At 45.7% G+C, this 17610-nt stretch overlaps 1 protein-coding gene across 2 annotated transcripts in view; it reads right to left on the reverse strand.

Annotated features, from left to right (window-relative positions):
* LOC144501157 (integrin alpha-E-like) overlaps positions 1-17610 on the reverse strand; it is a 377113-nt gene that overhangs the window by 12667 nt on the left and 346836 nt on the right. For both annotated transcript variants that reach the window (XM_078224555.1, XM_078224556.1), the window contains 3 exons: positions 11301-11375; positions 9598-9705; positions 8891-8995 (listed from right to left, as the gene is read on the reverse strand). In XM_078224555.1, the coding sequence (XP_078080681.1) occupies positions 8891-8995; positions 9598-9705; positions 11301-11375 (288 nt within the window). The remainder of the gene's footprint in view (positions 1-8890; positions 8996-9597; positions 9706-11300; positions 11376-17610) is intronic.

Here is a 17610-nt window from a genome sequence, read left to right on the forward strand (position 1 = left end):
CTTATCTATACCCCTCATGATTTTATATACCTCCATAAGGTCACCCCTCAACCTTCTACACTCCAGGGAAAAAAACCCCAGCCGATCCAGCGTCTCCTTATAATTCAAACCTTCCAGTCCTAGTAACATCCTTGTAAATCTTTTTTGCACCCTTTCTAATTTAATAACATCCTTCCTATAGCATGGTGACCAGAATTGTTCACAGTACTTCAAATGTGGCCTTATCAATGACTTGTACAGGTGTAACATAACATCCTAACGCCTGTACTCATTGCTCTGACTGATGAAAGCAAGTGCACCAAATGCCTTCTTCACCACCCTGTCTACCTGTGTCGCTACTTTCAAGGAACTATGTACCTGCACCCCTAGGTCTCTCTGTTCGATAACACTCCCCAGGGTCCCAACATTAACTGTGTAAGTCCTGCCCTGGTTTGTCTTACCAAAGTGCAACATCCCACATTTATCTGAATTCAACTCCATCTGCTATTCCTCGGCCCACTAGCCCAGCTGATCAAGATCCTGCTGCAATCCTAGATAACCTTTTTCACTGTCCACTACACCACCAATTTTGGTGTCATCCGCAAACCTACTAACCATGCCTCCTATATTTTCATCCAAATCATTTATATAAATGACAAACAACAGTGGACCCAGCACCAATCCCTGAGGCACACCGCTGGTCACAGGCCTCCAGTTTGAAAAACAACCCTCTCACCACCCTCTGTCTCCTACCAGCAAATCGATTTTGTATTCAATTGGCTAGTTCTCCCTGAATCCAATGTGATCTAACCTTACTTATCAATCTGCCATGTGGGATCTTGTCAATAGCCTTGCTAAAGTCCAAGGAGACAATGTCTTCTGCCCTGCCATCATTTATTTTCTTGGTCACCCCTTCAAAAAACACGATTAAATTTGACATGATTTCCCAATCAAAGCCGTGCTGATTATCCCTAATCAGTCCTTGCCTTTCCAAATGCATGTAGACCCAGTCTCTCAGAATCCCCTCCAACAACTTACCCATCGTCGATGTTAGGCTCACCGGTCTATAGTTCCCTGGCTTTTCCCTGCCGCCTTTCTTAAATAACTGCACAACATTTGCCTCCCTCCAGTCTTCTGGCACCTCATCCGTGGCTGTCGATGATACAAACATCTCTCCCTAGGGGCACCGCAATTTCTTCCCTCGCTTCTTTCAATGTCTTGGGATACACTTATTCAAGTCCTAGGGATTTATCTATCTATGCATTTTAACACCTCCAGCGCCTCCTCTTCTGTAATGTGGACGTTTTTCAAGACATCACTATTTACTTCTCTGAGTTCCCTGGCTTCCATGTCCTTCCCAACGGTAAATACTGATGAGAAATATTAATTTAGGATCACACCCATCTCCTGTGGCTCCACACATAGATGACCTTGTGATCTTTAAGGGGCCCTATTCTCTCCCTAGTTATTCTTTTGCTTTTAATATCATTGTACAGTCTCTTTGCATTCTCCTTTACCTTATCTGCGAAAGCTAACTCATATCCTCTTTTTGGCCTCCTGATTTCCTTTTAAGTGTACTCCTACATCCCCGATAATCAGAATCACAGAATACTACAGTGCAGAAGAGGCCCATCGGCCTCAAGTCTGCACCGATGCATGAAATGCTCTGACCTGCCCACCTAATCCCACTTGCCAGCACTTGGCCCATAACCTTGAATGTTACAGCATGCCAAGTACTCATCCAGGTACTTTTTAAAAGATATGAGGCATCGCGCCTCCACCACCCTCCCAGGCAGCGCATTCCAGACTGTCACCATCCTCTGAGTAAAAACGTTTTTCCGCAAATCGCCTCTAAACCACCCCTCACTTTTAACTTGTGTCCCCTCGTAACTGACCCTTCAACTAAGGGGAACAGCTGCTCCCTATCCACCTTGTCCATGCCCCTCAATCTTGAACACCTCAATCAGGTCACCCCTCAGTCTTCTCTGCTCCAACAAAAACAACCCAAGCCTACCCAAGAGATGGCAGATGGAGTTTAATCCAGACAAATGTGAGGTAATACATTTTGGAAGGTCTAATACAGATAGGAAATATACAGTAAATGGCAGAACCCTTAAGAGTATTGATAGGCAAAGGGATCTGGGTGTACAGGTACACAGGTCACTGGAAGTGGCAATGCAGGTGGAGAAGTTAGTCAAGAAGGCATATGGCATGCTTGCCTTCATTGGCCGGGGTAATGAGTTTAAAAATTGGCAAGTCATGTTGCAGCTTTATAGAACCTTAGTAAGGCCGCACTTGGAATATAGGGTTCAATTCTGGTCACCACACTACCAGAAGGATGTGGAGGCTTTGGAAAGGGTACAGAAAAGATTTACCAGGATGTTGCCTGGCATGGAGGGCATTAGCTATGAGGAGAGGTTGGAGAAACTTGGTTTGTTCTCACTGGAGTGACGGAGGTTGAGGGGAGACTTGATAGAAGTCTACAAGATTATGAGAGGCATGGACAGAGTGGATAGTCAGAAGCTTTTTCCCAGGGTGGAAGAGTCAATTACTAGGTTTAAGGTGCGACGGGCAAGGTTTAAAGGAGATGTACGAGGCAGATTTTTTATACAGAGAGTAGTGGGTGCCTGGAACTCGTTGCCGGGGGAGATAGCGGAAGCGGATACGGTAGTGACTTTTAAGGGGCGTCTTGACAAGTACATGAATAGAATGGGAATAGAGGGATACGGTCCCCCGAAGGGTAGGGGGTTTTAGTTAAGTCGGGCAGCATGGTCGGTGCAGGCGTGGAGGGCCGAAAGGCCTGTTCCTGTGCTGTAATTTTCTTTGTTCTTTGTTCTCTAACCAACCTCTCTTCATAACCATTCTTAGCAGTGTAGAGGATCAGAAGGACCTTGGGGTCCGGGTCCATAGGACTCTTAAATCGGCCTCGCAGGTGGAGGATGCGGTCAAGAAGGCATACGGCGTACTGGCCTTCATTAATCGAGGGATTGAGTTTAGGAGTCGGGAGATAATGCTGCAGCTTTATAGGACCCTGGTTAGACCCCACTTGGAGTACTGCGCGCAGTTCTGGTCACCTCATTACAGGAAAGATGTTGAAGCCATTGAAAGGGTGCAGAGGAGATTTACAAGGATGTTGCCTGGATTGGGGGGCATGCCTTATGAGGATAGGTTGAGGGAGCTTGGTCTCTTCTCCCTGGAGAGACGAAGGATGAGAGGTGACCTGATAGAGGTTTACAAGATGTTGAGAGGTCTGGATAGGGTAGACTCTCAGAGGCTATTTCCAAGGGCTGAAATGGTTGCTACGAGAGGACACAGGTTTAAGGTGCTGGGGGGTAGGTACAGAGGAGATGTCAGGGGTAAGTTTTTCACTCAGAGGGTGGTGGGTGAGTGGAATCGGCTGACGTCGGTGGTGGTGGAGGCAAACTCGTTGGGGTCTTTTAAGAGACTTCTGGATGAGTACATGGGATTTAATGGGATTGAGGGCTATAGATAGGCCTAGAGGTAGGGATATGATCAGCGCAACTTGTGGGCCGAAGGGCCTGTTTGTGCTGTGGCTTTCTATGTTCTATGTTCTATAACTTATATGTTCCAACCCAGGCAGCATCTTGGTAAATCTCCTCAGCACTCCCTCCAATGTGTTCACGTCCTTCCTATAATGTGGTGACCGGAACTGCACACAGTACTCCAGTTGTGACCTCACCAAAGATCTATACAACTCCATCGTGACCTCTCTGCTTTTGTAATCGATACCCCGATTGATAAAGGGAGTGTGCCATATGCCTTGAGGAAATGCACATGGGATACAGGGTTATCTGATAAGGTGGATTCATAATTGCTTAGCGCTAGGAGACTGAGGGTGGTGACAGATGGCTGCTTTAGTGACTGGAAGCCAGTGTCCAGTGGCATACCACAGGGATCCGTGCTGGGACCCCTAATGTTCGTCATTTATATAAATGACATAGATGACTATGTGGGGGGGTAGAATCAGTAAGTTTGCTGATGACACAATGATTAGCCGGGTGGTTAACAGTGAGGTTGAGTGTCTTGGGTTACAGGAAGATATAGACATGATGGTCAAATGGGCGGATAAGGGGCAGATTTAACCCTGAAAACTGTGAGGTGATGCACTTTGGAACGGATTCCTCAAGAGATTCACTTGACCCCAGCTGCCTATACCTGACGTATGCTTCCTTCTTCACCTGCAGTTTGAGAGGGAGAAGCTGGAATCAGATGTAATGGTATTACAGTTGAGTAAAGGTAACTAAAGAAGCATGAGGGAGGAGCTTGCCAGAGTTGGAAGAGGAGCCTTGCAGGAAAGACGGTGGAGCAGCAATGGCAGGAGTTTCTGGGAGTAATCTGGGAGACACAGCAGAATTTCATCCCGAGGAAGAAACATACTTGGGGAGGACGAGGCAACCATGGCTAACAAGGGAAGTCAGGGATCGCATAAAAGCAAAAGGAAAAGCATATAATATGGCGAAGATTAGTGGGAAGCGAGGGGACCGAGAAGCCTTTAAAAACCAACAGAGGACAACTAAAAAAGCAACAAGTGTGGGGAGAAGATGAAATATGAGGGTAAACTATCCAGTAATATAAAAGAAGATTGCAAGAGTCTTTTTAGATATAATGTGGAGATGCCGGCGTTGGATTGGGATGGGCACAGTAAGAAGTCTCATAATACCAGATTAAAGTCCAACAGATATATTTGGTAGCACGAGCTTTCAGAGCGCTGCTCCTTCATCAGGTGAGTGGAGAGTTGGGTTCACAAACAGGGCATATATAAAGGGTAAGAGTGGACCTTGGACCACTGGAAAATGATGCTGGAGATGTAGTATTGAGGAACAAAAAAATGGCAGCAGAACTAAATAGGTACATTGCGTCAGGCTTCATGGCGAAAGACACCAGTAACATGCCAAAAATGCAAGAGAGTCGGTGGCAAAGGTGGCCATTACTAAGGAGCAGGTGCAAGGGAAGCTGGTTGATAAATCACCGAGACCAGATGGACTACACCCCAGAGTTCTGAAGGAGATAGCTGAAGAGATTGTGGTAGTATTAGTGGTGATCTTTCAGGAATCACTGGAATCAGGGAGGGTCCCAGAGGACTGGAAAAAGGCTAATGTAAGACCTCTGTCTAAGAAGGGAGGGAGGCAAAAGGCAGGAAGTTATAGGCCAGTTAGCCTGACCTCGGTCATGGGTAAGATTTTAGAGTCCCTTATCAAGGATGAGATGTCGGAATATTTGGAAGTTCATGGTAAAATAGGGCAAAGTCAGTAAGGTTTCATCAAGGGGAAGTCATGACTGACAAATCTGTTAGGAATCTTTGAGGATGTAAGGAGCAGGTTATTTTTTTTAATCATTAGTGAGACATGGGCGTCATTGACTGGCCAGCATTTATTGCCCATCTCTACTTGCCCGAGGGCAGTTGAGTGTCAACCACATTGCTGTGGCTCTGGAGTCACATACAGGCCAGACCAGGCAAGGGTGGCAGATTTCCTTCCCTAAAAGGGAAATTAGTGAACCAGATGGGTTTTTTCAACAATCAACAATGGTTTCATGGTCATCAGTAGATTCTTAATTCCAGATTTTTTTTATTGAATTCAAATTCCAGCATTTGCCGTGACAGGATTCAAACCCAGGTCCCCAGAACATTAGCTGAGTTTCTAGATTAATAGTTTGGCAATAATCTACTTGGATTTCCAAAAGGCCTTTGACAAGATGCCGCACAGGAGGCTGCTGAATAAGATAAGAGCCCATGGTGTTAGAGGCAAGGTACTAGCATAGATAGGCTGACTGGCAGAAGGCAGAGTGGGGGGATAAAGGGGTCCTTTTCAGGATGGCAGCCAGTCACTAGTGGAATTCCACAGGGGACAGTATTGGGACCACAACTTCTCACTTTGTACATCAATGATTCTAGAATAAAGGAACTGAGGGCATTGTGGCAAGATTTGAAGATGAGACAAAGATAGGTGAAGGGACAGGTTGCATTGAGGAGGCAGGGAGGCTGTAGAAAGACTTGGATAGGTTAGGAGTGTGGGCAAAGAAGTGGCAGATGGAATACAATGTGGGAAAGTGTGAGGTTATGCACTTTGGTAGAAAGAATAGAGGCAGAGACAATTTTCTAAGTGGGGAGTGAATTCAAAAGTTGGAAATTAAAGGGACTTGGGAATCCTAGTTCAGGATTCTTTTATGGTTGACTTGCAGGTTGAGTTGGTGGTTAGGAAGGCAAATGCAATGTTAGCATTAATTTCAAGAGGACTAGAATACAAAAGCATATTTGGGATATCATGAGCAATTTTGGGCCCCTTATCTAAGGAAGTATGTGCTGGCCTTGGAGAGGGTCCAGAGAAGGTTCACGAGAATGATCCCCGGAATGAAAAGCTTGACTTGAGGAGCTTTTGAGGACTATGGGTCTATACTCGATGGAGTTTAGAAAGATGAGGGGGATCTCATTGAAACTTACAGAATACTGAAAGGCCTGGATAGAATCTCCCTTTACTCTGAGGCTGTGCCCTCAGATCCTAGTCTCTCCTATCTATTGGAAACATCTTCTCCACGATAGAGTGGACGTCGAGAAAATGTTGCCAATTAGTAGGAGATACTATGATACCGAGGGCACAGTCTCAGAGTAAAGGGATGACCCTTTAGAACCGAGATGAAGAGGAATTTCTTCAGCCAGAGGATGGTGAATCTGTGGAATTCTTGCCACATAATTGTTTGTCTACATGGACTTTAGCAAGGTCTTTAACAAGGTACCGCATGGTAGGTTGTTGCATAAGATTAAATCTCACAGGATCCAGGGTGAGGTAGCCAATTGGATACAAAATTGGCTTATAAGAACATAAGAAATAGGAGCAGGAGTAGGCCATCTGGCCCTTCGAGCCTGCCCCGCCATTCAACAAGATCATGGCTGATCTGAAGCGAATCAGTTCCACTTACCCGCCTGCTCCCCATATCCCCTAATTCCCTTATCGATCAGAAAACTATCTACCCGTGACGACAGAAAACAGAGGGTGGTTGTCGAGGGTTGTTTTTCAAACTGGAGGCCTGTGACCAGTGGTGTGCCTCAGGGATCGATGCTGGGTCCGCTGTTGTTTGTTAGTTATATTAATGATTTGGATGAGAATTTAGGAGGAATGGTTAGTAACTTTGCAGATGATAGCAAGATTGGTGGCATCGTGGACAGTGAAGAAAGTGGGTTTCCTCCGGGTGCTCCGGTTTCCTCCCACAGTCCAAAGATGTGCAGGTTAGGTTGATTGGCTATGCTAAAATTGCCCTTTAGTGTCCTGGGATGCGTAGATTAGAGGGATTAGTGGGTAAAATATGTAGGGATATGGGGGTAGGGCCTGGGTGGGATTGTGGTCAGTGCAGACTCGATGGGCCGAATGGCCTCTTTCTGTACTGTAGGGTTTCTATGATTTCTATGATTCTATGAAAGTTATCTAGGATTGCAATGCAATCTTGATCAATTGGGCCAGTGGGCTGATGAATGGCAGATGGAGTTTAATTTAGATAAATATGAGGTGATGCATTTTGGTTGATGGAATCGGGGCAGAAAGTAGAAAAGCTAAACAAATTCAAGAAAATTCATGAATTGAATAAAAATATCAAGTTTTTTGGTTGACCCAACATGAAGTTCTTCTGGTGGCTAAAGAGGATTTTATTCCACAGAAAAGTGAACCATTTGCACAAAAGGAGGCAGTGTTAAACCCACACTTCCTGGAAACAAAAACCAAAGGATTTAACAAAAGAACATTCAGTTAAAAGTGATCCTGAATTTAAACATGATGAGGTGAATATAATTGTTAAGCAGACAATTCTGATTTTTGGTAGGTAGTAACATTTTTCAAAAACATTATAAAACATGCACAGTTGAAAATAATTTAAAAACTGAACAGAGTGATTCAGAGTCTATTTCAAACAGTGAAATCTCTGCTGACAGGTTAGTGTCTGGCTTCAAGGAAGAACGGATTCCGGAAGATAAGAAGCTATTCATAGAATCCCTACAGTGCAGAAGGAGGCCATTCAACCCATCAAGTCTGCACCGACCCTCCGTTAGAGCATCCCAACCAGACCCTATTCCCGTAACGCCACGTATTTACCCTGCTAATTCACCTACCCTACACACCTTGAGACATTGAGGGACAAGTTAGTGTGGCCAGTCCACTAAACTTGCACATCTTTGGAGTGTGGGAGGAAACTAGGAGACACTAGGAGAACATGCAAACTCCACACAGACAATCACACAAGGCTGGAATTGAACCCAGGTCCCTGGTGCTGTGAGGCACTGTGACACTGACCCGCCCTGTGACAGGGGATTTCTTCTTGGATTCCAATTTGCAGCTACCAGTACCCAGAAGTCAGATGCCACATTGGGGAATGGATACGGGATAAGTGGAGAAGGGAGGGAGGAGGGGAAGTTTAGAGGGGAGAGGGGTGGGCTGAGGCAAATGGAACAGGAGTGGGGACAGAAAGTGCTGGAATGTGAGGGGAACTGATGTGGCATATGGAAAGGGGCAGGTGAGGGTTGAGGGGGTGGAAAGTAGAGAGAGAGAGGAGTTGTGGGTAGTGCTAGGTTGGTAAGGGAATGGGGGAGCAGGGAGTGGAGTAGGAGTACTGTGTTGGGGAGGGGCATGCAGTGTTCCCTCTAAACTGCATGGTTGCACAACAGATCAGAAGGCACCGGCTAGGCTTCACACAAGTCAGTCCCTATGATTTACCAATGCACTCAGTCACGTAAAACAAATGCAAAAGGGATTGCACACTAAACAAATGGCCCTTACACCCCAGAAAAAAAATAGCTGATATGTTAGGGATCGGTACCATAGCTTTATCTGTGTTAGGAATGCTGAAAGTTTCAAGCCAACTCAATTTTGTAATGCAGATTGCAGAGTAATCGGATTCTGTGCTTTACCTTTATGCTGTGATGGATGTCTTTAGCATTAGATGTTTCCTGATACAGACTTTCATCAAAAGAAACAACTCCCGAGACCACAATATCAGCCTTATCTTTGACAAGCTGAGGAAGGAAAGATAAATTTATAGAACAATCAAACATATTAGAATTAAAAAGAGATTTACTTAAAAGATTGTGGGTGAGATCTTATTGGCTCACTGCACTGGTCAATCGCATAGCCAGCCAGCAAGATTGCGTGAGGTCTTTACTCCAGTTCGCATTCAATGTGAACTGGTTTGGCCTCGCACGCAATCTTCTCAGCCCTGTTTTGACAACAAGATCAGCTTAATGCCCAGAAAAGACACAAAGCTATTGCATGGGATTGAATACATTTCAATTAGCATGTCTAGAATGGCATATTTCAGCCTTGATGTGGAGATGCCGGCGTTGGACTGGGGTAAACACAGTAAGAAGTTTAACAACACCAGGTTAAAGTCCAACAGGTTTATTTGGTAGCAAAAGCCACACAAGCTTTCGAGGCTCTGAGCCCCTTCTTCCAGAATCATCTCCCTTGCCGCGGGGGCTCATGCTGGTGAGAATTACTGCTGGTCTCCACCAGTACAGACCAGGTACCACGGCCACACTTGAAGTCCCCGGGTGGTGGGGGGCATGGCCTGGCAGTGCTCAGTCTTCTGTTTTACATCAGAAATTAATGAAAATTTTACCTGTTTTAAATTGCTCAAAAGCATCTTTGCTGTTAGATTGATATCTTGTTTTGTTTCTGTGAGTGTGCACTCAAAATACGAACATTCACACCCCTCCATGTCACAGTCCTATGAAAAAACAATATGTAAGGATGTAATTCATTAAGGATGAATTCATAGAACATAGAAATTATGCTACTGCCGCTCTTCAACGGGAGATATTTTTGTTCATTCTTGAGATGTGGTAAGCACAATGAAAGCTGACATTTATTGTCCATCCCTAATTATCATGACAAGGTGATGGAGAGTTGGCACGGCGGCAGTGCCCCCATACGCCTTTTATCGGTGCGGGTCCAGTGGGCGGGGCTTAGCGCATTTGCATCTATCGGAGCACCGAACTGCGCATGCGCAGCCCGGAGCCGACAGCGCTCAGCGCGCCCGAACGTGAAAGTCAAAGGCAGCGCTGATAGCACTGCTGTCTGCGTACCCTTTGACTTTCCCTGGTGGGGGGGTGGGGGGATGTGATGTCTCTTCCCTGAGAGGGGGAGATCTGACGTCTCTTCCCTGAGGGAGGGGGGATGGGGGGGGGGAATGTGATGTCTCTTCCCTAAGGGGGCCGGGGGGGGGTGGTGGTGGTAGGGGGGATGTGACATCTCCGCCCCCCACCCCAGGGGCAGTGACGTCACATCCCCCCCTACCCCCTCCTCAGGGAAGAGACATCACATCCCCCCCCAACCCCCCCTCAGGGAAGAGATGTCACATTCCCCCCCCACCCCTCCCCCCCCCTTTCAGGGAAGAGACGTCACATCTCCCCCCTACCGCCCCCTCCCTCAGGGAAGAAACGTCACATCTCCCCCCCCCCCGCCCCCTCAGGAAAGAGACGTCACATCTCCCCCCTACCGCCCCCCCCCCTCAGGGAAGAGATGTCACATCCCCCCCTCCCCCCCCCCCAATGAAGAGACGTCATCCTACCCATCAGGACCCCCGGAGCAAGGCCAGGATCCAGGATCGCGAGATTCTTTTGACGGACACCAGCGATCAAGGTAGGTCGGGGGCCCGGGGGGTCCGATCTCGGGGGTGGGGGGGTGGGGCTGCTGGCGGGGCCTGCATCCCAGGGTGGTCCGATCCGGGGGGGGGCGGGGGTGGGGTGGGCTGCCGGGGTGGTTCGCGGGGGCGGTCCGCGAAGGGTGGTCGGGGGTGATTCGGCGGTTCAGTTGCTGAGTTGAAGCACTATTGGACTTGAATTCAGCAACACGGTAAATGAGCAGGCGCCAATCGGATCGGAACCTCATAAAGTGGGAATCCTTGGGTAAGTTGGGCGCGGGCTTCATTATGCCGATTTAAATGCATGCAATAATGCTTCAACTCAGCAACTGAACCGCCGAATCACCCCCGACCACCTTTCGCGGACCGCCCCCGCGAACCACCCCGGCAGCCCCCCCCAACCCGCGCCCCCCCCCCCCCCCCCCCCGGATCGGACCACCCTGGGATGCAGGCCCCGCCAGCAGCCCCACCCCCCCACCCCCGAGATCGGACCCCCCGGGCCCCCGACCTACCTAAAATGCATTTAAATCCGCCCGCTGGCCGATTCGGGCGCGCGCCGGATCGGTGCCCGGATTGGCCGTTGGTAAAGGCGCGATTGGCCTTGGGTCGGGTCTGGACCGCGATTTGGAAATTTTGGTAAAATCGGGCCCAAAGTGTTAGAAAACAATTGAAAAAGGTACCCATTGATCTTTTCCTTTCTGTGCTGGCTGTTGTTTTAAGTTCTTCTGTATTTTCCAACAATGTTTCAAAGATTCCTGTGAAAAGAACAATGTGTTTAGTTCCAGATACCCAACTAAATCTCATATCAGTCAATAAAAGTAAGAGTGGAATCTTTTGTCCAGGGAGATGCCAGCATTGGATTGGGGTGGGCACAGTAAGAAGTCTCAACACCAGGTTAAAGTCCAACAGGTTAATTTGGAATCACGAGCTTTCGGGATGAAGGAGCAGCGTTCTGAAAGCTCGTGATTCTAAATAAACCTGTTGGACTTTAACCTGGTGCTGTGAGACTTCTTATCATAAAGAAAGGGGAATCCTGGCTAAACAAGGAATTGAAGGAGCAGTATCAGGCATGCTTAAAAAAGAGGTTAACCTGATGAAGTTATTAGTGTCATATAATTGTCTGTCACGTAAAAGGTTAACGTGGGACTGAGCACAGTACCATCTACAGTGATATAAGGGAACACATGACCTGCACCTTGGAGTCAGTGTAGCGTTGGACAGAGCCTTGTGTAGAAGCATGCATGGAGACAGCCCCTAGCTTGGACCGGTACTGAACCTATGTATATAGTTTCTCATAGTTAACAAATACTTACTGTCGAACTATCGAAGACAATGACTATGTTAATAAGATCTATTAAACTATGCCCAAGACCTTATAACACATAGTACTGCATGCATGTTAAACAGCAGAGGAAGGATAGAGAGAGCTAAGCTATCCCAGAACCAATGGATCGGATCAAAACTCCGCAGTCCTGCCACATGCAACATGAATGATGATAAACAAGTAACCTAATCAGGGGAGGCTCCACAAACATCCCCATCCTCAATGATGGTGGAGAGCAGCATATCAGTGAAAAATACAAAGCTGAAAAGACAAAGCTTTAGTGGGCAGCACGATGGCACAGTGGTTTAGCACTGCTGCCTCAGCGCCAGGAACCCGGGTTCAATTCCGGCCTCGGGTCACTGTCTGTGTGGAGTTTGCACATTCTCCCCGTGTCTGCGTGGGTTTCCTCCGGGTGCTCTGGTTTCCTCCCACACTCCAAAGATGTGCAGGTTAGGTGGACTGGCCACACTAAATTGACCCTAGTATTAGGAGGATTATCAGGGTAAATGCATGGGGTTATGGGGATAGGGTCTGGGTGAGATTGTGGTCGGTGCAGACTCAATGGCCAAATGGCCTCCTTCTGCACTGTAAGGATTCTATGATTCTATGGTAGTTATTATCGGTGTAGATTCGATGGGCCAAAGGGGCTTTTTTGCACTGTACAACTCTGACTCTATGAAACATTTGCAACAATCTTCCTCTAGAAGTGCCAAGTGGATGAATCACAGATGCCAGTCTTCAGCCAATTTGATTAATTCCATGTGACAACATGAAACAGCTGGAATCACTTGATACAGCAAAGGCTATGGGCCCTGGCTGTATTCCTGAATATTTCTGTTCCAGAATCCTACATCCCGAGTCAAGCTGTTCCAGTACAGCGGCAACACTGACATCTACTGAATAGGATGGGAATAGAAGGATATGGTCCCCGGAAGGGTCGGGGGTTTTAGTTAAGTCAGGCAGCATGGTCAGTGCAGGCTTGGAGGGCCGAAGGGCCTGTTCCTGTGCTGTAATTTTCTTTGTTCTTTGTACTTGGCAATGTGGAAAACTGCCCAAGTATATCTTATCCAGAAAAAGCAGGAGATTTACAAGGATGTTGCCTGGATTGAGTGGCATGCCTTATGAGGATAGGCTGAGGGAGCTTGGTCTTTTCTCCTTGGAGAGACGAAGGATGAAAGGAGACCTAATAGAGGTGTATAAGATGTTGAGAGGCATAGATCGGGTAGACTCTCAGAGGCTTTTTCCCAGGGTGGAAATGCCTGCTACGAGAGGACATAGGTTTAAGGTGCTGGGGGGTAGGTACAGGGGAGATGTTAGGGGTAAGCTTTTCACACAGAGGGTGGTGGGTGAGTGGAATTGGCTGCCGTCAGTGGTGGTGGAGGCAAACTCAATAGGGTCTTTTAAGAGACTCCTGGATGAGTACATGGAGCTTAATAGGATGGAGGGTTATAGGTAGATCTAGAAGGTAGGGATGTGTTCAGCACAACTTGTGGGCCAAAGGACCTGTTTGTGCTGTAGTTTTCTATGTTTCTATGTAAATTCAACCTGTCCACTCTCAATCATCAGCACAGTAATTAACAATGCAATCAAGTGACAGCACAGCATTAAAACTGCTCACCAATATCTAGTTTGGGTTCTGCCAGGGCCACATGTCTTCAGGCTTCATTATAGTCTTGCTGAATTCCAGAAGTTAAGTGAGAGGGACTGCCCTTGATATTAAGGCATAATTTGATGGAACTTGGCATCAAGGAACCTTAACAAAATTCAACTCAATGGAAATCAGAGGGAGATCTCTCCACCGATTGGAGTTATGCCTATCACAAAAGAAGCAGGTTGTGTTCTTTGGAAGTCAATCAATTCAAACCCAGACAAAGCTGCAGAAGTTTGCAGATGACCTAAAATAGATGGTATTGCAGACAATGAGGAAAGCTATCAAAAATTGCAGCAGGATCTTGATCAGATGGGGAAGTGGGCCGAGAAATGGCAAACGGAGTTCAATACAGATAAGTGTGAGGTGTTGCATTTTGGAAAGTCAAATCAAGGTAGGACTTCTTTCTCAATGAATGGTAGGATCTTAGGGAGTATCGTAGAACAGAGCGATGTTGGAGTTCAGGTGCACGGTTCTCTAAAGGTGGTGTCACAGGTAGATAGGGCAGTGAAGAAGACTTTTAACATGCTGGCCTTCATCAGTCAGGGCATTGAGTATAGAAGTTGGGAAGTTGCAGTTGTACAGGACATTGGTGAGGCCGCACCTGGAGTATTGTGTTCAGTTTTGGTCGCCTTGCCATAGGAAAGATGTTATTAAACTGGAGAGAGTGCAGAAAAGATTTACAAGGATGTTGCCAGGACTCAAGGGACTGAGTTATAGGGATAGATTGGACAGGCTAGGAATTTTTTCTTCGGAGAAAAGGAGATAGGAGACTGAAGGGTGATCTTATAGAGGTGCATAAGATAATGAGAGGCATGGATAGGATGAATGCTCTCAGTCTTTTTCCCAGGGATTGGGGAATCGAGAACTAGAGGGCATAGGTTTAAGTTAAGAGGGGAAAGAATTAAGGCAAACCTGAGGAGCAACTTTTTTACACAGAGGGTGGTACGTATGTGGAATAAGCTGTCAGTGGAAATGGTTGAGGCAAGGACATTGACAACATTTAAAAGGCATTTGGACAGATTCATGGATAGGAAAGGTTTAGAAGGATATGGGCCAAATGCAGGCAAATGGGGTTAGCTTAGATGGGCATTCTGGTCAGCATGGACCAGTTTGGACCAAAGGACCTGTCTCCATGCCGTAGATTCTATGAGTTCCTCAGAATAGTGTGCTCGACCGGGTACAATTTTGTCTTTTAAAAAGCATTTAGACAGTTACATGGGTACGATGGGTATAGAGGGATATGGGCCAAATGCAGGCAATTGGGATTAGTTTAGGGGTTTAAAAAAATAAGGACGGCATGGACAAGTTGGGCCGAAGGGCCTGTTTCCATACTCTAAACCTCTTTGACTCTATGACCGAATCATCTTCTGCTACTTTCACAATTGTGATGCTACTGTGCCTTTAAGGAATGTATTTTTTACTCATGTTCTCTGCAGTTATAAGCAGCCTTTTTTTTTCATTGTTGCACCAGCTGCCTGATTAGATGTCCTTTTATTGTTGCTTAAATGGTATAAATTATGTGTTGTTTATTTTTACTCTGGGCCGAATGCACTTTCTGGGAGCTTATGACCTTTTGAATTGTGATTGAATGATTGACAGGTCAGGTGGGACAGCTATTTTCTCTGCCAAGAGTTCTTTCACTTTCAGTTTTGGCTGTTGGCTAGTTAGAAGGTGTTTGGACTTCAGGCTGGATGCAGCGTTCTGTCTCTCTCTCTCTGGTGTTTTTTGAAGCTGTTCTAACTTGAAGCTTGTCTGGGTGTGCGTCAAAAAAGCTGCAGAGTCCAACAACAAAATGTGAACATAAGAGCTTCCTGTGCTAATCCCAAAAAAGGTGTTTGTTTATGGGGCTTGTTTGGTTGGAACAGTGCATTAATTTAATAAGCTTTATATATCATGTTTTTTTTTCATGTTTGTAATTGGTAAAAGGTAAACTTTGTTTGATAACAGCTCCTTAGTGGGTCATTTGAATCATATCTGCAGTGAAGCATCTTGTGCTTAGCTGTGCCAAATTCAAATTGCAAAACTTATGGTCTAGATTGACTTACATAGAAACATAGAAACTAGAAGCAGGAGTAGGCCATTCGGCCCTTCAAGCCTGCTCTGCCATTCATCTTGATCATGGCTGATCAGCGAATTCAATATCCTGTTCCCACCTTCTTCCCATATTCCTTGATCCCTTTTCAGAAAGGGATCTTCATAAAATACCTTGGAGTTTCTGACCTGGATTATAACAATTGAGGGCTCTTTGCAGGATTAAAATCTATGTTCCTTGATTGATTTGAGAATATTGGACTCAACAACAGTGAGTGGTGAGCATATCTGTGTTTTTTTTTCAGGTGTTGTATTCAGGTTTAAATAGGAAGTGCCTTGTGGAATAATGGCTCTTTCAGAGGCTAGGAAGCTCATGGAGGTGGAAGAAGTCACTCAGGGTGGTTTACAAAAGGTGATTAAAACAGAGCTTTTGGAATTGGCACAGATGCTGCAGTTAACATTGCCTGACAGTGTGAGGAAGGGGGAGGTAATTGTGACGATAGCTCTGCATTTAATTTTGCCAGAGTACAGTCACAGTAATTGGAAATGGCTAGAATTCAATTACAAATGAAACAGCTTGAACGTGAAAAAGAATTGAAACAATTTGAATTGCGACAAGAGAAAAAAATAAGGCTGCTTAAATTGCAGGCAAGGGAAAAAGAAAAAGAAAGGATAGCCCCAGCAGGAGAAAGGGAGAATTTGAACTTCGGAAACTGGCGATAAAAAATGAATGTCAGTTTAAATTGGCGGAGGTAAAGGGAAAATTTGAGAGTGTGATGAGGACAGTGAGAAAGAACAACAACGTCATAGTCTGGTTGGGATCTATTTAAATATGTCCAAGCATTGCCAAGGTTTGATGAGAAGGATGTAGAAGTCTTTTTCATTTCATTTGAGAAAGTGGCTAAACAAATTAAATGACCACAGACCCTGTGGGTATTACTGATTCAAACAAAGTTGGTAGGGAGAGCTAGTGAGGTGTTTGCATCACTATCAGAGGAAGTGTCTTGGGATTATGATCAGGTAAAAAGATCCATCTTAGGTGCATATGAACTGGTGCCAGAAGCCTGCAGACAATGGTTTAGAAATCTAAGGAAAGAAGCTGGTCACACATACAGAGAATTTGAAAGCATCAAATAAAATAATTATGATTGGTGGATAAAGGTTTTGAAACTAGACCAGATGTATGAAGCTCTGAGAGAAATTATTATTTTGGAAGAGTTTAAAAATCCATTTCCTGATGTAGTGAGAACTAATGTGGAAGAGCAGAGGGATAAAACTGCAAGGTTAGCAGCAGAAATGGCAGGTAATTATGAATTCGTTCAAAAATCAAAGTTTAGTTTCTGACAACAGTTTCAGTCTGTGAGGGATAGAAACTGGGGAAAAGAGACATCTCAGGTGGTAAAGGTAAAGGAGATCTTGTGGGAGATACTAAAGACAGTGTACCTCAGGTTAAAAAGGAAATACAGGAGGGTGGAAGAGAAATGAAAAGCCTCATGTTTTCACTGTAATAAATTAGGCCGTGCAAAGTCGCAGGAAGATTGACGTGGTAAAACAGGATAAACCAGTGGGGTTTGTTGAAGTGGTCAAGGAAAGCCCAGTTGAAGCAAAAGAGGTGCAAAAGAATGTGCAGCCTAGTCAGGGGTTCATTGATAAGAAGGTGCCAGATCTCGTGAAATAATTTACTTATGTGGGTAAAGTTTACTCGTGTGTACCAGGAGGAATGGGTAAATAAATTACAATTTTAAGAGACACGGGAGCAAGTCAATCTCTAATGCAAAGAACAAAGAACAGTACAGCAATATCTGGCACCATCGGCCCACCAAGTCTGTGCCGACACAGATGCCTCTCTAATCTAATATTTTCTTGCCTCCACATTGTCCATATCCCACTATTCCCTGCCTATTCATGTATCTATCCAGATGCCTCTTGAACGTTGTTATAGAATATGCTTCCAACTCCTCCTTCTGTGTTTCCCTTTTAACCT

The sequence above is a fragment of the Mustelus asterias genome, chromosome 12 (genome assembly GCF_964213995.1).
Source record: "Mustelus asterias chromosome 12, sMusAst1.hap1.1, whole genome shotgun sequence".
In the NCBI taxonomy this organism is placed as follows: domain Eukaryota; kingdom Metazoa; phylum Chordata; class Chondrichthyes; order Carcharhiniformes; family Triakidae; genus Mustelus; species Mustelus asterias.